Source organism: Alosa pseudoharengus, unplaced genomic scaffold, assembly GCF_046254945.1.
Source record: "Alosa pseudoharengus isolate Yale_2024_CS ecotype anadromous, Long Island Sound unplaced genomic scaffold, YU_APseudo_1.1 YU_APseudo_1.1_scf_22, whole genome shotgun sequence".
Taxonomy (NCBI): Eukaryota; Metazoa; Chordata; class Actinopteri; order Clupeiformes; family Clupeidae; genus Alosa; species Alosa pseudoharengus.
Window position 1 is genome coordinate 24355271 of NW_027468680.1, and position 24573 is coordinate 24379843.

Consider the following 24573-nt stretch of genomic DNA (forward strand, 5'->3'; position numbering starts at 1 on the left):
TGTCTCTGTGAATGAGATGTAAACATATGTTATGTATGTAAGTAAAAGTGAGACTGTTAAGGCTATAATGACACTGATATATAAATAAGCTTGCAGAGTAAAGGAACTCCCAGCACAGCAATCTCGCTCCTCTGTGACATCATAACCTACAGTCTTTAATATCTCACTCCTCTGTGGCTCCTACAGTCTTTAATATCTCACTCCTCTGTGACTTAATAACCTACAGTCTTTAATATCTCACTCCTCTGTGGCTCCTACAGTCTTTAATATCTCACTCCTCTGTGACTTAATAACCTACAGTCTTTAATATCTCACTCCTCTGTGGCTCCTACAGTCTTTACGTAAAATCTCACTCCTCTGTGGTTTCATAACCTACAGTCTTTAATATATCATTCTCAGAATTCTGTGCACACATTTCTAACCAGGTATTTGAAACAATTACAACACCATACATTAATCAAAATAAGAATGCCATTTGTAACAGCCCATTTCCCAAATATGAGGCTTGAAGCTAGTTAGCGAGGGGTGGTATTATTGTGTCTGAGCAGCCAAAGGAATGCACAATCATTAACTGTGTGTGTGTGTGTGTGTGTGTGTGTCTCACATGAAAGTAACGAGGAAATTAGAAACGGTTAGAAGGGCCTAAACGAAGAGAATCTGATATTGTCACCTTAAACCCAAATTATTTACAACTTCGAACTCCAGGGGGGGTGAATGTTAATGTTAATGCTGTGTGAAAGTGGATAAAGTCTCTTCCTTTCCCAGCCTTCGACCCAGGTGCCATTAAGCGGATTGATAATTTTAGTGCACATGTTGGGTAAATGAGTTTTAATTGGAGTCGTTTGTCTTGGTGTGAGGAAGGAGAGCAGGAAACGAGGAGGCTGTTGGGTGCTGAGGTGGGACTGCTGCCGCCGTGACAAACATACTGAAATTTGGAATGTAGGGAGGAAAGAAACCAGCCAATATACCAAGATACACCATTCTGTGGAACTTTGTGTGTGTGTGTGTGTGTGTTTGTGTGTGTGTGTATGTGTGAACGTGCATGTGTGTGTGTGTGTGTGTGTATTTGTACGTTCTGATACCTATGAATGAACTGGTTCTCCTCTAAGTACTGACAGCCCCGAGCGATGTCTCTAGCGATGTTCAGCAGGTCCACCATCGTGAGACTGGAAGGTTGGTCCTGAGGTTGGGGAAAGAGCAGACAAGCAAAATACACCATGACACATTTTATTCATCCCTCCAACCATCATCATCCCTCTATTCATCCATCCATCCATCCATCCATCCATCCATCCATCTATCTATCATCCATCCATCATCCATCCATCCATCCATCCATCCATCCATCCATCATCCATCTATTCATCTATCCATCCATCTATTCATCCATTCATACATCCATCTATCCAGCCATCCATCCATGCACACTTACAGAGACCGCATGTCCTCACCAGTCTGGGTCGAGTCTCTCTCAGGAAGCTCTTCAGATCTCCTCCCGTCATCAGCTCCAGCAGGATGAAGCGCGGCAGAGCCTGCAGGCACACGCCAACACACCGCACGATGTTCTGGTGGCTGAACTTACTGGGAGTGGGAGAGACAGAGAGAGAGAGAGAGAGAGAGAGAGAGAGAGAGAGAGAGAGAGAGAAAGAGAGAGAGGGTGTTTTGGGTCAGAATAATAATGTGCTGATCATAATTAATACAGTGGATGGATTTAATTGGTTGAAATGTAATATAGAGGATGCATTCTAATGCCTATGCTCTGTCTTGCGAGGCACACCTGATAATTAGAGCCTCCATCAGGAAGTCCAGCTCATCCTGTTCAGAACACACCTCTGGGAGAGTCTACATTTAAGACAAGACATTAGGCACTCAATAGACATAGATACAACGCCACAATGACCCATACTGTATATGTCCATTGCACTCTGAGCTTATATTTTATCATGAAAACAGAAGTTGTTTGTAGTAGCTTGTAGGACGCACCTTCACTGCCACCTGCATGGGGCTGGAGTCTCCTGGTATAGTGATAAGCCCTTCATATACCTCACCAAACGCACCATGCCCCAGACCCCTATTGACATATGCACAGGAAGGGAGACAGAAGAATGGTTAGATAGATAGAGAGATAGAGAGATAGATAGATAGAGAGATAGATAGAGAGATAGAGAGATAGATAGATAGATAGATAGATAGATAGATAGATAGATAGATAGATAGGTTATGGTTATTGGACTTTGCAGACACCTTTGTCCAAAGCGATAGGTAGATAGATAGAGAAAGAGAGATAGATAGAGAGAAAGAGAGATGGATAGATAGATGTTACGGGTCACTGTAAATTGTTATAGCAGTGGGCAGGAATGACAGAAGGGAGTTGGCAGTGATGTAAAGTAGTACAGAAGGCAGATAGTAATAGCCAAATGCAGAAATAGTCTGCAAAGAATGACAATATGAAATAACACCAGTCTATTTCAACAAAGGCCGCTTTGCATGACAGTGTCTGTCCTTTTTTAAAGCCTTTGTCGACATCATGGCCCATACGAGGCTCAGGCTTATAGAAGGGTAATGTCTGACCTGGTCAGGGAGATGTGACGGCGAGGCACCTCCTTCAGGTCGTTGACTGAGACCGTCTTGCCAGCGAAACAGTAGTTGGGGTTGTAGTCGGTCATGATGGTGGACGCCCGAAGCTTACTCAGCTTGCAGTCAGGACTCTGCAGCTCCAGCTGAATGGACTGTAGCTCTGTGTGCTTTCGTCTGTACACTGGATACACACACACACACACGCACACACACACACACACACACACATACACGCAAACAAACACAAACAAACACACACATACACACACACACTCACACGCACACGCACACACACAGAAACACACAAACAAACAAACACAAACAAACACACACATACATGCACACACACACACACAAACACAGACACACACACACACACACACACACACACACAGCACATAGAAAGACACACAAAAAGCAGAGATAAACACAAAAAACAATAAAGTGAGGAACAACGCACAGAGTCACGTACAAAAATCTTCATTTGCATTCAGTTTCATGTACACACCACATTACTTTAATGTACACGTCACACAACAATCATGTACACATGCACTCTCTTAGTCACACACACACACACACACACACAGACACACACACACACACACACACACACACACACGTACACACACACACACACACACACACACACACAGTTGTGGTCTTGGTGGCCTTGACCCTGGTTTTCCACACTAGTCAAATGGCGTTAGAAGTTGGTTATTTATGAGGCGATAATAGATGAGTGCTGCCAGGCGGCTCTTAGCGCTCCCATCCATCATGTGAGTGTTACATTCATCCTGGCGGCGGCAGCGCGCCGCTGCATTCTCCCAGTCGGACATCAAGCGCTAATGTGATGTGTGGGCTGATGGCTCAGTGAGCATGTGTCTGTGTGAGATAACATACTGCTCATGCTCGCACACGTCGGCTAGCCAGACTGACCAGGCGGGCGGGCGCACACCTGCCCATCCCACCCCCACGTGGGCATGCTCTGCACTCTGCACTGGGGCCCTGAACAACTAGCCCACCTGTTCTGGCTTCCAGTGTCCTAGTGAGGGGCATGCGGCAGACTGAAGCTACGGATGGACTGTCCACTAATGTAGCTGTGTGTGTGTGTGTGTGTGTGTGTGTGTGTGTGTGTGTGTGTGTGTGTGTGTGTGTGTGTGTGTGTGTGTGTGTGTGCGTGAGAGTGAGAGAGAGAGAGAGAGAGAGAGAGAGAGTGTGTGTGTGTGTGTGTGTGTGTGTGTGTGTGTGTGTGTGTGTGTGTGTGTGTGTGTGTGTGTGTGTGTGTGTGTGTGTGTGTGAGAGAGAGAGTGTGTGTATGTGTGTGTGTGAGTCTGAGCTCAAAGAACGCAATTGGCTCATCTGAGGGTTTGGTGAAAGTACATGTGTGTGTATAAATGTGTGTTGCTTGTGTGTCTACATGTGTGTGTGTGTGTGTGTGTGTGTGTGTGTGTGTATCTGTGTGAATGGCTCTCTGTGTTGTGTCCGTCTGTACTCACTGATCATGACGCCAGACACGGCCAGCAGGAGCGCAGCGATGAGGGCCGAGGTGCCCACGGACAGCCCCAGGGCCAGGTGAGAGAGCGGAGGCTTGCCTGGAGCAAAGACCCACATCAAGCACAACCATCAGCGTTGCGTCCACTGTGGCACGTGTGCCCATTCACTTGTTTAGCTCAGCATGCTCATAATAACACGTGTGTGATGTGGACGGTTGTTATGACGGATACCTGTAGTGTTGACCTGAAGGCAGGTCATTATGGTCCCTTTGGCCAGCAGGATCCCGTCTTCGCAATAACACTGGATTCCTTCCTCCGTCCGGTGGCACTCGTTGGACTCGCAGTGGCTGCAGTTCAGCACAGGGATAACGATGACCTCGCCGTCGCCGTCCACCACTGATGAGATGCCCGACGGCCACCGCACAGAAGAAAAGAGGCAATTAAGGGAACACGAACAGATTGGCAAATGAGGGTTGATCCACAGAAAAAACTACTACAGACAGAATCTAAACGACACTTTTGATTGAGTCCACCTGCCGATGGGTAAGTAGTCCCATTACCATGTCACAGTACTAGACACACTGTGTTGAACCATAGCCTCAGCTCTCAAGGAGGTAAAGGTAAAGTGCTGCTTGTTTTCTTTAGTCTAGACAAATGAAGTTTATTTATATAGCATATATATAGTATATTTCATACACAGGGGTCATTAAAATTAACATAAAAGGGCAAAAGTAAAATAATAGTTTGAAAAGTATATAACATAATTAAAGAATAATTAAAAAGAAAACATAAAACACACAAGGTAGAATAATCAAATTCAGATTCAGACAGATTCAATTAAAATGCTGCTTCTCTTCATTAGACGTTGTGAATGACCCAGATCATTTAAGCACAACATGCTCGCTGAACAATTCCCGCAGTTCTAATTTGCTGACTGTGACTTCAGTGAAATCCTTGTGTTCCTATCAACTATTTTACAGTGGAATTGGGGAGTTGCACTTAGCATTGGGGCAGGACAATGCAGTCATTACACAAGACGATGCTTTTGCATAACCAACAGGACCACATGAGTTAGACAATGTCTTTCAGATTCAGTTCTGCTTGCCTCGCTCACTTAATATTTGATGGCCCGTGGCAGTTGGCTAATTTAATGTGCTGCAGTGCCCCGAGACTGATGTAGAGACTCCGACTAAAACTACAACAACTCAGCACTCAGGCAGATTGGTGGCAGGGTGTGACTCACTCAGTTCTCACTCTGGGGAAAAACAAGATGTAGATATAATCTGCTACCATTTTTTACTTGATAAATACTGCTTTTTATGAGATGTCCAGAGTATCTAATGTGTGCTGGTGTGCCAGTAGTATTCCCTTACTAGATTCTGGTTCTGAACATCATAAGGGTTGTTTTTCAAATAATGATCAGTCGTGATATTGACAGGAGGGAGCGATAGAGTATTTAAAGGGAATGTGCCAACATTGGCTCCATTGGTGGTAAAAATGGACTAAATCACAGACCAATCTCTCACCTTTCATGGCCTCCAGGTAGAGTCTGCCCTCTGGACTGATGTATGAAGTGCCGTCCTGTCCAGCCACTTTAGGATCATTCTCTTTCGAGGTATTCCCGCCTAAACAGCACAGTCAGTATACAGTTAGCAGAGTGCTGATGACCACTGCCTGGTCCCATGCAGTATGGGCCACCTCACCTGATACGGTAAATGACCACATACCTCTGAAGCCGCCCCCTCCTCCTCCTGTGGTGCAGGCCCCTCCGCCTCCTCCAAAGCCTCCGTGGGACTTCCAGCCAATCGTCTGGCAGGGATGCCCTCCCTGACCCCCCAGCACCAGGGGCCTCCCTCCCTGGGGACTAGGAGAGCCATCGTTCCACCCTCCACCTCCACCTGGGAAAGGAATAATACTAATGCTAAAAACAATAGGAATATGTAGATATGAATATATATATATATATATAAATACTGCTGCTATTACTGCTACTGCTGCTGCTACTACTACTGTTACTACTACTACTACTAAATATAATATCATACTGTATGCCGTCTGTGTTCAAACACACCAAAATAAAAAAAAATCCCCAAGGAAATCATTCAGATTGCTGGTAAAAACTAGCAAATTTCGCTTTGTAGTAAGCCCACTCTACACCACAACAGAATAAAGAGAGTGTGTTTTCTCAATGCCCAGATACAATGCTTCCACGGGACTCTGGGAGAGCTGGAGACAGCCTACAGCAGTATCGACAAACTTTGTAATCAATGTGCCAGGTGTACTTATTTCCACATCAGAGTAGACTTGGAGCAACTAAATTATAGACATGAGACATGTACAGTAACAAATAATCTGATTGGAAAAAAAACTGATGTTGCAGTGAGGGTGGGCTAGAAGGGAAAGTACATTTGGACTAAGTACATTTAGATATCAGCCCTCATTTCTGTTTCACTGGCTTTTAATGACAAACACGCAAAAAGGTGTTGACAGGAGTAGAGCCTGCGCATATTTTAAAGCCTGAGAAAACCCAGCTCATGCATAATACATGTCCGATGGCTTCTATTCTCTGCTGGTGAGCAGTGGGGTTGTGGAAAGACCAGCATGCAACCCAAAAAAGAATTGAAATAAAGAATCAGACAAACTGTCAGACACTGGCAGGCCTTTATTCACCAGGGCTTTTGTTAGCAGTCAAGAACAGGCTGAAATGGAGGACAGCCATAAGAATGTGCCATTCAGATGGAACTCACACCATGTTTGTACATGCCCTTTAACAGCCTCTATAGACCCCCCCACACACACTCACATTCACACATACACTTCATTTGGACTCGTTCTGTGTTTAGTGCTTGGATGACCTTTTGGGGGAATTATGAGTCTGTCAAACATTTTCAACCTAAGGCTTAGCCAAGTAAAAAGGCCTCCGCAATGTATGATGCCATCTCCAGAAGTTCACTGTTGACTGCGCACACACCACAGTGGGGCGCACTGGTTATGGAATACAGAGGTGTACTAGTTCCATGTATTGTGTGTGCTTGGTGAGTAATCTGCAATGGAACACTGCTGGCAGAATGAAGCAGCTCTTTGAGGACTCCCGCAGGATTAAGCCTTCTTTGACCCCAGCCTCCATCAAAAGGCTAGATACTACAAATATCTGTAAGCACACCTGGACCACAGTGGTCTGAGACTCACTGATATCAACTGCACTAGAGGGCTTTCACAACATTTTACAGGCTCATAACAAAAGCAAGATGACATAAATTTGAAAAAGACTAGGTTTGCTACTGTAGATATTCACTATAAAGATCAGTGTTCAATCTCATTTTCATTGCCAATGTAAAGCTCCTATGAAATTGAGCAACTGAGATTTTATATGTACAATAACAAAAAGAGTGTGGTCCAATTTGATGTCCTTTCCTGTGCTGCTTAATAACCTTACATTGTTTGCACCACGATCAAATATGTCGGCATATATTGTCGGTGCATTATTAACAAGTTTAAAAAGTGGCTTCCTCATCCACTTAATATACTGCCGTGCACCACTGGAACAAACCTGCCATTTCATTTCCAACTCCTGTTTATAAATTACACAACAGTTAGATCTGGTTGAACAATTGATTAATTTCTGTGACTGTGGATATCCTGGAACAACTCCACTCCAACTCTTCACCACTAATAATCCCTCTCTATTGAGTTCTATGGCAGACAGTCAACACTGCATTCTGCATTCATTTTTAAAATGTGAGAAAAAGCAGGTCATTGCTCGCCAATGATGTAACGCCTCATTTGGAAGGAGAATGGCTAATATTGTGACTCATAGAACTGTTGTATAAACTGATGTATCTTTATTCTCCTTCACCCTATTGCCATTGGGTCCCATTTTTATAACTGTAACATTTCTTTTCACTGCTATGCTGATGATGCACAGCTGCTTCTCCAGTAGTACATACTGTAGCTTTAGAGCAGCAGTGTCAGCCCTGTGCTTGTGAAGGGAATTAAGGCTTATGGGACTCAAACATGTTTTGGGCCTCTTCATCAGATGTGTGCATGTCCTGGATACGTAAATGGGATTTTTTGTTTGTTTTGTTTGTTTGTTTGATCCCCTACCTGTGCCGAGCCGTGGCAAACTGCTTCTGAGACACTGACTTGGACAGAGCCATAACACAATTGAGACTACATGTTGCTTTAGGAACACCAAAGGAGGGGGTCATAAATAATATCATAATATAATATAATATATTCTCTAATGAGATCACCTTTTGATCACCAGTTTGAGACATAAGAACAGCAAACTCCAAATACCTGCTGCTGCTGACAGACCATTACGCCCGGGAACCTCAGGGTCTGTGTCCATGATCTCTTTCTGGTCTCCGGGATGGCTGTTGTAGCCTCTACCTCCACCTCCTGCTGCAATTAGCAAGGGCTTGTGGATTCCATTGTCCACCTGTAACCATGGTAACCACACATACATTGGTCACAGAGGGGTCTGAGGCATTACATGCTAATTACCGCAGAGCAACAACAGACCAGTACCTTGAAGACATAGGTGGCACCCCCGCCTCCTCCTCCCCCACCTCTGATCATAGACTTGTTCACCATGGGGCCTTTCTGCTCCGAACAGAATCTACTTAGAGCTGTGTTCACCTGCACAAAAGGAGACGTGTGTAAACATTTACCAAACTGATGTCTACAGGGGCAGGTCATGAAATTGTAAATACTAAGAGATACCAACCAGTTCTGAACAATGTACTTGTGTCTCAGACTCAGCCTAAAACCCTCTCAGCTTGCACAGCAGACAAGACATCTGTCCATAGTGCTCTGGTTCACAACAACCTTGTTTACTGCTTAGTTAACTCTGGAATATATGCATATTTCTGTAGCATATTTACATTCCTTTAGGGACACTAGTACATTTATCTTGGTGCAGTGTAATGAATGACTGAAATGCAATGATGTGTGGACTACCCACATCTGGTCTATGTTCCTGTGAATTATTTCAGAGTCGACAGCAACTTAAATATTCTGCTACAATGACAGTGTGGTGCAAATCTGAAATGTGGACTCACATTAGAGCAGGCATCCTCCCCTTGTTGGCCAACCAGGATGTGGAGCACTTCACCCTTCTTCAGGTCAAAGTCCCCAACGATGTAGATGCCATGTGACCTGCCCACGTCCATCACACTGAGACCACCTGATGCACCGTACGCTGTGATTCTGTTCGCCCAAAGAGGAAACACACACGAGTTAATAGTACTCTATTCTATTCTATTGCATTACATTACACGTGCCATGGCTTTGTGTGTGCAATATAACCCTGTCCGACACCGTTAGCCTAGCGTAGCATAATTCAGTTTATGTGGGTTAGACCAGAGCCATATAAAGATACGGCTCTGGGTTAGACCAGTTAGCCCACAGCTCCTGTTTAGCTATAGGCTAGCAATAGGCTAACAGCGGTGTGCAAGTGCAGAGAAGAGAAGGAAACATTATCTTCTTATCTAACGTTGGGGTAGACAGCAAAAAAACTAATTTCCCAAAAAAGATGGCATGTTCCTTCAAGTACTTGAATAATATTTCAGTCTTGTTTATTAGAAATTAATATAATTCTAATATTTCATGTATTCTTATTCTAGATGACAATAACACTTAAATAAACATAGAATAAACTAATAAACAAGCACAAATGCAATATCTGTGGGATAAGTGGAAAACTGGAGTAGCCTATAGATAACTGTTGAGTAACAATGCATTTCTAGATGAATGCGTTTGTGTGCATTATACAGTATCTGACTTTATTATTGCAAGGGAACGCAAAACTATTGGGAGGGAACACAAAAATAACTCTGCTCAAAAAAATCTATGCCACGACCCTTTGGGGGACTCTGTAGACAGATGTGTGGATGTGTGTGTAAAGGTGTTTACAAGCCAGTGTGCTGCCTCTACCTGTATTCCCCTGTTTCAGGCACAATCCAGGTTTGGATGCCCTGGAAAGGTGCTCTTGTTCCCACGGTAACATTGACACTGCTGTTGCGATATGCGATGTTGCACTGGTTTTGCGTGGGTCCCTCGGGGCCGATTGCACCACATGTGAGGAATGTCCATTTCGTGGAAGCTGCAAACACAAAGAAAGAAAAACAAAGAAACAAAAAAGCTTGGTTTAATTCCCCCTTTAAGTAAAACAAATGGTAACAGAAAAAGAAAAGGGAACGCTTCCCTGGGTCAAAAATGTTTGTTACGATACAGATACAGGGTGCTCATCAAAGTGGGCCTCTAAGTTTATTGCCTCAATTCTTTTGTTTCTTCCTTGACAAATGTTAACAGTCTGGATAATTGACATTCCATGGCTGCTCCCTGTGATCTATTGGAGCAATGAACACTTCCCTTAGCCATATTCCTCTCCAAGGGGACAGGTTTGGTCTGTGGATCTTAATAACCATTACTCATTAGTTCTGTAATGTGTGATGCTGGCAGATGGACATTGCACTATTTCGGAAATGACTTTGGTCAAATGGGTGAAACTGTGTTAGCCGAGTTGCCCTCTATCAGGCAATCCAACAGAATAGCTGAGCCATATGGGATAAACACATGGCATATTACTGTGGCTGTTTACAGTTCAATCTCTCCTCACCTGTGTGAATATAAACCATTACCCTCTCGGTGAATTATGCATCATACAGTCTATTTATTCAAAAGCAGCTCTGATAGTCACCCATCATACCCCTCCCATCCCATTAATCAATCCTGCCGAGCAAACCTTACCAACGGGAGGTTACTCGGCCATTATAAATCTGAGACACATTTATGTGTGATCTGGCAGGCTATCGATCTGTAACCTGCTGCTGGTCGAGGACCAAAGCACAAAGAGAGGTCCAAAACCAGCTGGGGCTGCGACTCCACGTGGAGAGACTCTCATTGCCCTGTCCTGTGGAGAGTGATGCAACCCTGTCTAACCCCAATTGATCCACTACTTTCTGGACTTACCGAATTCTCTTCTCACTCTGGGTGAAATCCCTTCTGCCTACAAACCAAATCTTATGGCTTACACCAGCCCTGATCTCATTTACTTGCCTAAGACGATTGACGGGCTCCATTTCCTTGTATGTGGCTGGAGCCCCAAGCCTTAGGAAACTAAATGAGACTCCTATGTCTCTCTGCCTGGCACTTAACAGACTCAACAATATATATGTTCATTGCAGATCTATGAATCTTCCTCCGCGGCTTCATTAAGATATGTACCCCGGGGCACAGGGTAAACTGTGAAGAGGAGATGCAGAGCATAAATGAGAACCTGACACACACCCTGACACACACCCTGACACACACACACACACACACACACACACACACACAGATACACACACACACACACACACACACACACACACACACACACACACACACACACACACACACACACACACACACACACACACAGATACAAGAACACATAAAACTGCACATTCACAGTAAGAAATCCCTAGGAATCTTCTTCTGCATCTCCAAATCAATGAGATCTCCATTCAGCCACATCAAACAGGGTATACATCTGATCATTTTCACGAAATATAAGTTCAAAAACATCATCAAGGCAGATTTTAGATTTACGCAGTGTTGTAGGACCTTGACAGAAGCTATTTACCCTGACATAGGCGACTAGGCGAGGGGAAGAGTAAGGGTAGGCCTGATGGTTGACAGAACAGAGGGAGTCACTGGAGGCTAGTGTTTGCTACACTTGTTCTCCCACTAACGGACCGGCATTTTATTATTCAGGCTACACTGGCACGGCTTTCTGTCTGCTTTAATGAGATACCGAGAAACAGCATTTAGTCTGCATAACAGAAAGATACTCAATGACAAACTCTGCATTTGGATGTTTTGATTAAAGTTTGATTTGGTTCCTTTTTCAAATAATCATATCCTTGAAATGCAACACGGTTAAGAAGACAAATGATTCCCTTGGCTATACTCTACTCTAAACAGTATACCATCTGAGTGCGATCAGTTCACTTTAGAAGCCATACGGCGCAATGTTTAAACATTAGCTTTTGTTTCCAAATGGGACGCAGAAATGGAAAGAAAATCAAGTTTTGCCCTTATGCGGAAAGCAAAAGAGCAGACGGAAATGAGTATACTTTGCAACTGAGCTTTTGAACACTTGCAGAACACATTAGGGGCTTAAGTGTGTTATGCCGTCATGTGCAGCTGACTTAGCCTTGGTAGATGACTCCTTGTTAAGTGACATAGCAGACACTATTGACTCAAGGGGCACTAATTTGAATGGCAAATGTGCACTGTGTGCTGCTACCATGCTGTAGAAACCACACAATAAGAACAGGCGGTGATAGCAATATTTGCTCATTTACATAGTCGTACAGCGCAATGTAACATAAATCAGTTGAGTCATTTCTTGTGTTTTATTTAACATCTACAGAATCATGACAGAGGTTGACTTTAAAAGTTTGTCATTTTAAAGTTACTTTAAACAAGTTTATGCTCTGACAATTTCCTTGTCTGTGCACTAATCCACTGGTGCTTGTGTGTAGCGTGGTATTAAATTAGGAGAAAGATTTCTCCCAGTTCATCAAATTAGCATTCGTTTATGCAGGTCAGTATTACATGCATTGCATTGTGCATCGCGTGTCATACTAAATGAGACAGAGCCCAAGGAGTGTCAATTATAAGATATGAAACTTGATATGCGAGTGAGTAATTAACGGCTGATGGAGTGGGGACATTTTCCACTTCTTTATCATCAATACACACGTGTTTGTGGGGGCAACGTCTGTTGGGAATGGGGGTGATTTCAGTGGTCAAGTTCTCTCACAGTAGTACAGAGATGAGTCAGCACAATGAGGGCAATTTGGGATGCCCAGATTTAGCTCCGTGGAATACAATGAAATGGTAGAACAGAGGAAATCAATAGTTTGTGGCCGGCCTGAGAAGATTAAAAAGAGAGAGAAAGGAGAGAGAGAGAGAGTCAGAGACAGAGAGAGAGAGAGAGAGAGAGAGAGAGGGAGAGAGACAGAGAGGAGGGCAGATAGAGGATTGAGACAGACTGTTCATCTAAAGTACAGTAAATGGTAAGAATTTTTTTATTTCTTTCTGTCTCTCTCTCGCTCTCTCTCTCTGTGTGTGTGTGTGAGTGAGAGAGTTTGTGTGTGTTTGTGTGTGTGCGTGTGTGTCTGTGTGTATTTGTGTCAGGTTCTTATGTATACTTTGCATCTCATTAGACAGTGAGAATAATCCTCACTATTGCACGGAATTACAACGGTACCTGTTCACCTGAGTTACATCGGTACCTGTTTACCTGAATTACATCGGCAATGGTTCACCTGAATTACACAGCTCTTCACCTGAATTACATAGGCACCTGTTTAGACACAGGCCATTAGCATGCAGTCATCTCGTAAGCACAACTGTACCTTGTATAAGGGAGACACACTACACTTTTTAGTTGTGGAAAATATGGTTATAAGCAATGATGACGATGTAATGCGCATACCATGAAAGTACTTTACTACTAATGCATCTGAATGTAAAGAAAACACAAATACTATGGGAAATTACGCTGTGCAAGAGATGACCCTAGACACTCAGTGTCCTATGATGCAATGCAGGATGTGACATGCATTCTTTCTTGCCTGCAACAAGGAATAAATGAGTTAAGTTAGGAGGATGCAAGTACATTAGTGTAGGCGTCTTGCAACAAACAAGTCATGACGAATGTAAGATTAAGCAGTCAATGAAATGTATCAGGGTAGGGAAAACTAGAGGAGGTTGGGTGTCGCAAAACATCATAGCCGCTGTAGGCAGGAGTACAAGATATTGATTAATGCAATTACCGTGTCTTGCAACCAGTATTTACAACAAAAGCCTGGCAGGCTTTGTCAATGCCTGAATGGATGCTAGCCTCTTAATGGTGGGTTCACTTGGCTGCCTGCATGAATTTAGCTTTGTCAAAATCTTCATTGGTAGTGCTGACTGCATAATAAAAGTCTATTTGCCCTTCTACAGATACAGCATGATATCATTCCCTGTCTAAGAACTCAAAATGAACTTTTAATGGGAAGATCAAAGAGAATTCCTTCTGGCACAACTGACATTTAAATGAGAGTTCAATGTTATAAACCGAATAAGTGGCCTTTCTGCAACCTTTGATTAAACATGCAACCAAGTGAGGAGATTCCAGGTGGATCAAGCCAGTAGATGGCACACTTTCTTTTCCTGAAGCAATACACCATATGAGAAAATGTGTGTGTGTGTGTGTGTGTGTGTGTGTGTGTGTGTGTGTGTGTGTGTTTTGGTTCTACTCCCCCACAAACACAATAAACACAGATCAGAACTCAAGGCTTTTCCTGTTTTGCAGCCAGAGAAGTAAATACTCACAGTCCTCTGGTAAGAGCAGTCCTTCATCGGGAATGGCGGTCATGGTGGTCTGATCAGGCACCTGGCTCACGGTCATCGGAGGTGTGCTCGTCACCACAGGTGGAATCTCTCCATTTGCTGAAGATATAAGAACGAGCATGACATTACTGAAATAGCTGCCATGAGGTCGCCTCTCATCACCTACTCTATAGATTTGCAGGTGAAACAATGTTTGCAACCAGGTGTGGACAGACTGCTGTGGTCTCTGGTGGCTAATGAAAGCAATAAATGAATTCCTTAATGATGCAGAAAAGTAAGATACACAAAGATACGATACGATACAACTTTATTTGTCAGTTTTTGCTGAAATTCTTTTTGCATCCCTGGGCAGCTCATTTAAGTATAGGAGGACAGAGACACACGATGGTGGAAAGTCTGTTATTCCCTCCCCCAGGTCTCAGTATGAGGACATCTTCAGACCCATCTGAGGAATAATAGGGTCTTTTATACGCTGCTCTAATGATATACTGTATCTATATATCAGAAACATTGTACAGCAGCATGGTGAAGATAGCAAAAAACATTACAAGGATTTGAATGCCTAATTCAATGAAAATTCCTGCACCTTACACACTTGTTGATGTACTCAACCAAAACAACATTGTCACTGCCGTCAGAGCTGTCTAGACTAGACTGGACAAGGTCCAGGTCATTTTGCAAGAGAGCTGAAAAGGTTGTGAGGGGCAGACTAGGTCAGAACACACACTGTAAGAGTCTAGACAACACAATAGCAGAAAGTCCACATGGTTGGGTTAGTGTTGATGTGTTTTACTTATGACTTACTTTAGAAAATATATAATACTAATATCCAACAGTCGTGATGCTTTGATCACTTGTATCTGTGGCTATATCCAGTCACATCAGCTAAATCAAAGCCACCTTTTCAGAAGTAATAAGTCACAGTATGTCCTGCTCAATTGGTATAGAGGTGTTCTGAGTTTAAATGTCAAATTGCATCTCTTACTCTTTGCACTAATGGACATGAAAAAAGGAAAAAAGAAAATGTCAGTCAGCCACTGCCCCTATTGGGGCGAATCATCATCTTATGACAACTCAATCTCCCTCTCTGTGATTCATCACCCTCTCTGTGAATCATCACCTTATGACAACTCAATCCCCCTCTCTCTGTGAATCATCACCTTATGACAACTCAATCACCCTCTCTGTGATTCATCACCTTATGACAACTCAATCTCCCTCTCTGTGAATCATCACCTTATGACAACTCAATCTCCCTCTCTGTGAATCATCACCTTATGACAACTCAATCTCCCTCTCTGTGATTCATCACCCTCTCTGTGAATCATCACCTCATGACAACTCAATCACCCTCTCTCGGCAAATCATCACCCTCTCTGTGAATCATCACCTTATGACAACTCAATCTCCCTCTCTGTGATTCATCACCCTCTCTGTGAATCATCACCCTCTCTGTGATTCATCACCTTATGACAACTCAATCACCCTCTCGGCAAATCATCACCTTATGACAACTCAATCACCCTCTCTGTGATTTCTTCCACTGCTTTATATCAGCAGTCAGTCCATGTTAAGATAGACTGTTAAAGAGTACTTGTAAAAACAATTTGAAAAAAAAAAAAAACATCTGTACATAAACAGGAATGGTTTGGACTCATACTGAGGTCACGATGATAATTCTATTAATTCACTACCTCATGATTGCTTATAGTGACATTTCCGGTAGCATTGCTGTTTCCATACAGAGTAATCATCTACAGACATTTCCTGCTGGAGAAATGACCCCAGACCAACCAAGAGCTGCTCGTAAATGATGGTCCTTCGTATTTTCTACAAAACATGAACATGCCAAAGCCATGCAGGAATATGATATATATGAATGAGAATGGTCAAATGAGTACATTTCTATGTGCATGAATCTTATCCAACAAGCCATTTCTTTTGTCTGTGTGACTATAATTTCATTAAATTAGAATTATTACTTGGGCTGGCTATCTACAGAATATGTTTTAATACTACAGTCAATTATACATGGCAAGTCAATTCAATGAAATTCAATGTTAACCTGGATTTTGATTGCATTTTACAATCACCTTTTGCCATCCACAGATCCACTCATCACTAGTAGACTAATGGTAGTTTGGGCAAATTATATGCAGATCAGGATATAGTAGACTTCATGGGGTCTGGACAGCAGTAACTAATACAGAGTGTGATGTAACCATGCTTACTGAATCCTTTGTCTTTCGTTAGGCTATACCTTATACTACTGTTTGCATAATCAGCAGATACCTAAACAATATTTGTCATGCCAATGTTTTTTCACTAAAAATATTCTTCAACTGTATGCTGCATAATTCCTTATGAGTGGGACTGGTGGTCTAGTGTTCAGTGTTCAAGAAAACTGGCATGATCTTGAAATAAAGCAATTTAGCTCATTGAGATTTTTAAAGGAAACTCAAACGGAATGATTAGAAATTTGAATAGAGTCTAATGCACTTTTTAAACATACAGTACAATGGCATTGATTCATTACATGTACCTTAATCTTGACAAAAATATACATAATTTGCACTTATGTATCAAGAATGTGTCATATGAGCTTGAAGACATATACAGTATCAACGCTGGCAGTCATGAGAGGAGAGATGCTGATTACTAATACATTCTAGAATTCATAAAGAACAGGGTACGGGTTCCCTTTGAAACCCTAAAGAGGCCATGTGGATGAGCACCTTCAGTTTCCATAGTTACACTCCATCAAAGGCAGTATATTGCCATAAAGATTTTAAAATAATGTAAAGGATCGCTCCGAGAGCCACTGTCTGCATCTCCAATGCACCAAGACAGATGGCTGAGCATTCCACCAGTGCTGAAGGAGTCATGAGACAACTGCATGTTTCTTAATTATGATGACAAGCCACATGAGCTCTGCCATTGTTTCGCTTGCCGGCTTCCCAGAAAAGACAGATCATCCCTTTCCCCCACACGATGCTCCTCTGACAATATGGGGCATTGTGAAAAATGCTACCTCTCATCTCCAACTCTTAAATCATCTCCTAAAAACACTCCCGCCAAACTATCCCCCCTAGCACTGAGAACTGGCATAATCCATCAAAATCTAGCTATGCCTGTTAGCCACAACCAGTATAACAGCCTCTGTAGTATGCGAGTTCAGAAGTAGTGAAGTTCGAGCTCTCTCAAGTTGTGAAGCTTTGGGACAAGGTGACACTATAGACAAACTAACACAACAACTATGAAGATGTATGCTGTTATAGCCTAGCAGAAGATTGTATTCATTTTGTAATCCGTAACTCTTTGTGTGATATCACGTCTCCCAAGGCGAATTTACCAAAACCACTTCTTGTTGCCATCATAAAGGTAAATACCCCTAAAAAAGTTTCAATAATAAATAACAGAAATGCACAAAAATGTGCAGAAATGCACAGAATACCTGAAGAATCTACCACCAAAACCAATTATGCTGAAGCTTAAACTACCAAAAAGTGCCAAAATAGAATATTATGCTGATGCACACACATGTAATGAACAAAAACATGTTTTGATGTCAGCGTCATTATTATGTTGGCAGAGTAGGGCGGGGGTGGGGGTCCGTGTTCAGTGTCTCTCTCAGCCAAGGGGTCCTTGGGCTGAAAAAGGTTCAACACACCTGATGTAGAACATTTAAAGTCAACACAAATTGAGCTAAAGTGGACCAGTGTGCTGCTTACCTACAACCATGACATCTATAGTGATGTGACGGCATTCTGAAACACCAGGTACGAAATATTATATTTCAGCCGGGGAAACTCCGAAACAACACAAAAACTTTTCTTTCTCACCCTCTCCTTAAAATCTGTGTCAAACTTTTCTCCACAATAAGGTGATCCGTAAGAGACCATTTGTATTCTAGTGCAGTGGAGGTGTGACTGGGCGCTGGAGGCCAGAGCAGTGGCCAGATCTGCTGTCAGGATGTGTTAATGGGGGCGTCAAACACCACAGAGTTCTGCAGCAATGGGAGAAGTGGCCTTATTACCCACACAGACCATGGGCAGGTTATATGAGGCACTGATCCGAGTGAAAAAGCAAGGGACGACAGGAACACACACACACACACACACACACACACACACACACACACACACACACACACACACACACACACATAGAGAAAGAGTTCCTCACAACACCATCACTTGCAAGAAATATTTGTGTACATGCTTGCCTATCGAAACTAAACATTCTAAGAATTGCTGCCATCCACCACGAAGATGCCTGTAACTACATCAAGTTGAAGTGGGCTACAGGCCTGAGGACAACACACTTCTTACTGTTGAAATGGTGTTACACGTCAAACAGTAGAGTCAGAAAGACAGCTCACAATATAGCAGGTCAGGCTTCATTACAATGCACTGCATTGTTGCTAGCCTGTTAATATGTAAGGAATAACAGCCGCCGAGGTTTCCTGTTATACAGAATTAATGGACGAGGGCAAGGGGCAAAGAACTCCCCGACACGCAGCGGAGGGGAGTTGCCTCCGCCCGAGTCCATTCATTCCGTATAACTGGACACACCTCGAAGGCCGTTATCCCGCTTATCATCCGGTTGCCACTGTAAAGCCATGCCTTTATAGCATGCAAAGAAACACGCGGTTCCGTTTAAAAAGAAGCCCACTAGTTCAGCTTGTTGTGCACCTTTCATTGGGCCTATAACAGCAATAGCATGGACAGTTAGCTTGTTTACAGTTGATTCCATTGTTGCGAAGCCTGCCTCCAGGCTCAACCGTCGTCCTACTATGGTTGTTATAGTTACCATTCATAAGCATTGATATGGAACGGCAATTAACTTTTTTTACCAGATCTACTTCATAGGTGTCCTGTTATTCATAATTAAAAGCCACCCCGCCAGCCAATCAGAAAAGAGTATTTCTTCTCTCTGGGTGATAAATATTATTTTTTTCTCATAATACAACCACAATAAACTTTGGATTGATCAATTGATCAATCAGTCAATCAACCAAACAACATACCCACTGTCTTTTTTTGTTACATATTTAACACTCATATTTGTTACACAATATGAAAACCAATGTGGTATTATTATGAATGCTTTATAACCTCATATGAATGAATGCCGAGTTTAACTAAAATGTTGCTTATGCTTCAAGAATACTGAACTGAGTAGGAGAATTGAGAATAAATCAACAAACACAAATATGCTTACAGTGTATTCTACTTAAGAAAATTTGAAATATAAACTAGACTAAAGGTAGCCTGTTTTGAGCATGATGCGTCATGGTTATAAGTGATGCCAAAATTCACCTTTTTCTAACTAAGTAATGGTAGCACCTAAAAGACATCCTAGAAAAGTAACAGAAGCAAATTCTCTCAGACATACCGGGCCACATTCACCAATATCTTCAATATCAAAGCTTTTTGTTTACAATTCGTTAAGATATTTTGTAAGAAAAGTCTATGTTGGATTCATGAGGTGTTCTTAAACTGCAGAATGGTCATACAATGGGAAAACATTTGTTACGTTTTGAAGACCATAATGCTAGATAAAATGAAGAACGATAAAAGTATAGTTGTCCTTTAAATCTCATAATGCATACACCTGCAGAACTGGCGAAAAAACAATAACCACTTATTTTGCACAATCAAGTCAGCCCCCCAATGTGCGTAAGAGGTCTTGAGTGTGCATACGTTCTGTCCTAACCTAAGAACAAATTTGTATAAGTGGGTTGGTGAGTGAGGCCCAAATTATTTTTAAAACGATCTGATTAGGGTTTCATCATCAAACACTAAACAAGAAACCATCGTGACGTGAACGGTGATTAATATGATTTATCTCTGTTACCACGGCTTAAGGTTTTTATTTTGTGCTTTTGCAAATTCCCATTGTCATTATAAATCCTCAATTATAGCCTCAGTGTCTAATGGTGCACGTTTCCATGAATACAAAATAGTTAAAAGCACAAGCACAGGAAAACCACAAAAAATCTGTGAAATACAAAAACGGTAATCTGTTGTTTTATGATTGAGAGAAAATACAGTGGGGGTGTAGCCAACAGTGCTTTGTAATATGGCTATTCATTTGCAGAAGACAAAGGGAAAACTACTGAATGCTTCTTTCAGTCCAGAAACTCTTTGTCCCTGCTAATATTCACTGCACATATGAAGCTCATTAAAATGGCCATTTCAATGGCAAGAAAGTATAATTATCATCACCATCATCATTACCTCCATCCATAGTTCTCTCTCGCTAGATTTTCCCCTCATCTATTAGCTTGGGAAGTAAAAAGGCAACAGTGGCTGCAGTGGTGTTGGGGGGGGGGGGCAAATGCAGGAGGTGTAATTGTTCATTTCTAATTAGTCTAACATCAGTGGACTCTTCAACCTTCCTCCCATCCTTTCCAATTAAAGCAAAATGCAATATGCCTCTATAGGAAAAACTGAAATAGGAGACATTTCTTGTTTGAGCTTCCTGTCTAAAATACAAATCACTGTAGAAACTATGTCATAAGGCTGTTTAGGGGCAGCTGTGGCCTACTGGTTAGCGCTTCGGACTTGTAACCGGAGGGTTGCCGGTTCGAACCCCGACCAGTAGGCACGGCTGAAGTGCCCTTGAGCAAGGCACCTAACCCCTCACCGCTCCCCGAGCGCCGCTGTTGTTGCAGGCAGCTCACTGCGCCGGGATTAGTGTGTGCTTCACCTCACTGTGTGTTCACTGTGTGCTGAGTGTGTTTCACTAATTCACGGATTGGGATAAATGCAGAGACCAAATTTCCCTCACGGGATCAAAAGAGTATATATACTTATACGTATATATACTTATAACCTAATTTGTACTTAAGGGCAGTTCTTACTTAATAAATATATGGCATGAAAGTCACAAATGGTGAAATGTTCTATTTCCAAGTTCTCCAATCCAAGGCTGCCGTGGGGATCGGTGAGTAAAATGTTACACCAGAGAGAGGGTGACTTTAGTAAATTCTTTCTTATACACTTTTGGTGGCTGATTTAGGGGCGTAATTGTTCTAGCTCTATTATGTATGTATGAAGGCATTTACAGTAAGTGGTAATAAGGTGAAGGATATATGAGTTAGGAATGCATGTATGTAATGTAAGATGTGATACATAAACTTTTTTTTTTTAAATAAAGTATGTGGTTTATCCTGTCTGTGTCAGGATTCCATTTGGAACAGTAAACTCTGCAAACTTCTGTCTGTCTATCTGCTATTAAAGGAAAATGATATGGTGGTTATGGGTTTGCCACATGCCCACACTGTGTAGGCACCCCTAAAGAATGTGGAATGCCAGTCACAAGAGCAAAAGAGGAGTTTAATGGGTATTCAAGTCTATATTTTATATTCAAGTCAATATGTTGATATTATTAAATTATAAAATGATGTGATATCTGTGGTCTAGAACCAGCTTAATGGACAACATATCTGAAACCATTTTTGTATAAAGTGCAACCTAAGGCATAGGAATAAGCAGGCTAATCCCACGGGCACTGTTGCCAGCAAAATATGACAGTTCTGGGTGTTTCAATGCCCTGGGCAATCTCCCTGGTAGGCCTATACGTTCTTTAGTGCTTGTGGGTGAAATGCATGAAATTAAAGGAATAATGAATACCCATGCTTTTACCCTCATGAAAATGTTTCTTTTAACATTTAGTACTAAGAGTAAAGGAAAATATGAAAAAATAATTGGTCAAGTGATTTAAAGGTAATATATGGATTTCTTTTTTCAAACTCAAAAATGACTTAGAAAAAAAGCAACAAAATGTCAAGATACAACTGTTTTCACAAAAGTTCAGAAATGCTGATGCTCTGTGCTGTTCTGATATCCACTGAAGTAAGCATGCAAACCAGCTATGGCCGGGCCGGTTCTATTGTAATGACACATTATAGTTATTATTTATGTATTTATTAATATACATTATTGTTATTATTTTCACAAAAATTCAAAACCCATACACTTGTATGTATATTTGCTACCAGAGAGGCACATCAAATATCAAATATCCACATATGCTGAAGCTGCACATTTTCATATTATGAAATGCTTTTTCAGAAGTAAAACCACGTTGTAGAGATAAAATGATGCACAGCAACAGGTAGGTGGTTGGCATCGCTATGTAACAATGGAAGAAGGACAATTTGATATGTACTGATGCTGTAATTTCGCCTGCACCAATCCATCACAGAGGCCTTAAAAATGAAATCAGCTAAAGTAAGAAGTGAAATCAGAAGTACTTAAGGAGGAGATTTGGATTTAGAGTGTGGTCCTGAAGCTCATTCTCACTCTGCGAATAAATGGGCTTAGCCTCCCTAATCCAATCCGTTTGCATTAATGATCTTGACTTCTGTTCTGCAGGCACCACAGCATTTGTTGTGCGAGCAATCTAGAGCTCACTGAATCATTCCGAGGAGCCTGCCTGATGTATTTACCATTCTGATCACAGCTCACAATGTTGAGGACCAAAGTTGAGCTAGCTTCTGGCTTTATTTCTTGTGTCTGGAGTGTCATTACTGACAGTACAGCTGAATTACCATATGAATTAAACAGGGACTGGTACTCACTCTTTCAATGTGAAATTTATTCTCACTCAAATACTACATGTTTTCATTAAAAGAATGAACTTTCTTTGCAGCCTCTACTATATAGTAGAATGAAAGGCTTCCATAATGTGAAACGACCTGATTGAAAGTGTCACCAAAGTTGGAGCCTTCAACTTCAAGGAGAAATATATTGTTTTTCCCCTCTCTGAATGACTTGGGGAGTAAGCAACACACTAAGAATCATACTTACAAGACAGAAAACAATCCATGCTGAGGGACAGATTATCCACTGCAAATGTGGTCACAGGCCCAGATGTGCTGAACTGCAGCCAAAACCTAGAGCATGACAGAGACAGAGGGAAAGAGAGGGAACACTTACACACTATATATGACATTATACGGTATGTCTATGTCTAGTGTTGCGCTACTTCCTCTGGCAATATGCCATGCCAATTAAGGATTTTATCTTTCGTGTGTTTGGTGTTTCATATGTGTGGTATCGTCTTGAGGCACTGGGTATCTGAGTGCGTTTAGTGTTGAAGCTGAACTCTCTCCATTTGTGATTCAGTCCTATTTTACAGAAAGTATTCAATTTAATCAGTATTTTATATACCTCTAAAAAGCCAAGTCGTTGATTGGAGCAACTTGGGCTAATAGGGCAAATAAGGCAAATAAGGCAGGGCATCTGGTGCATGAGGTCAATGGAACCATTCTGACTTTAATGGCTGTGAGTCAATTCAGAATAATCAAGTCAGATAAAATAGAAAAAGAAAAAGGGAATGAAGAAAAAAAAAACAGAAAGTGAGGTTATACAATTTTAATCTACTCTCTACGGAGTAGGATTAGCAAGACCCGCTACAAAGGAAGAAGTCTAATAAGACACATCAAGATGAAACAGGCTGGTGCTCTTCCAATGTCTCCTTGAGCCCACGAATCAAGAACCATACTTAATTGAAGGGAAAGAGTGGATGAATGGGAACGCACTGCATTGATTTCTATAACTCCTCCTCAGCCAGCGATGCGAAGACCAAGGCACTAAGAAACATTAAAGGGCCAGGGCACAAGCTGAGGCCCACAGGGATTCATTAAGATCTCAGGGAGAGGGTGAGGTTAGCTAGCAGAAATGGAATGTAAATCGTGAGACAATCAGCAAGACCAGATCTCCAATACAGACTCTCTTCACCAGCTGCAGAATCAACAGTGCCATTTAGTCTGCTTCTTGCATAGAGAAGTCTTCATCTGGGTTCTTGTGTACAGCACCAACATTCCTCCCGAGCAAGTAAGGGGAAGAAATAATTCATTTGCACCATCAATGTTAATAAAATAGAGATAAACACCATAATCATAAATGTTTTATTGGATGGGTTAGGTTTTGAAGGAAATCATATGTAGCCTACATCTGCTAGACCAAATGGTTACATTTTGCCAACTGCCAAACAACAGCAGTATACACCAATCCGCCGCGAACTTTATGGGCGCTGCCATCTTGCCTGCCGCCATTAATGCGTGCCTGCGGAGTGTGACGGTGTGACA

At 42.1% G+C, this 24573-nt stretch overlaps 1 protein-coding gene across 1 annotated transcript in view; it reads right to left on the minus strand.

Moving 5' to 3' along the window:
- Positions 1-24573, minus strand: part of alk (ALK receptor tyrosine kinase) — a 51485-nt gene that overhangs the window by 8500 nt on the left and 18412 nt on the right. The window contains exons 6-21 of the mRNA XM_076299793.1: positions 23291-23376; positions 14454-14570; positions 10011-10179; positions 9137-9284; positions 8604-8714; positions 8373-8514; positions 5801-5971; positions 5600-5698; positions 4305-4469; positions 4077-4172; positions 2572-2758; positions 1984-2071; positions 1778-1842; positions 1452-1581; positions 1083-1180; positions 1-5 (exon numbers count right to left, since the gene is read on the minus strand). The exon at positions 1-5 is cut by the window's left edge and continues 88 nt beyond it. Coding sequence (XP_076155908.1) covers positions 1-5; positions 1083-1180; positions 1452-1581; positions 1778-1842; positions 1984-2071; positions 2572-2758; positions 4077-4172; positions 4305-4469; positions 5600-5698; positions 5801-5971; positions 8373-8514; positions 8604-8714; positions 9137-9284; positions 10011-10179; positions 14454-14570; positions 23291-23376 — 1877 coding nt within the window. The remainder of the gene's footprint in view (positions 6-1082; positions 1181-1451; positions 1582-1777; positions 1843-1983; positions 2072-2571; positions 2759-4076; positions 4173-4304; positions 4470-5599; positions 5699-5800; positions 5972-8372; positions 8515-8603; positions 8715-9136; positions 9285-10010; positions 10180-14453; positions 14571-23290; positions 23377-24573) is intronic.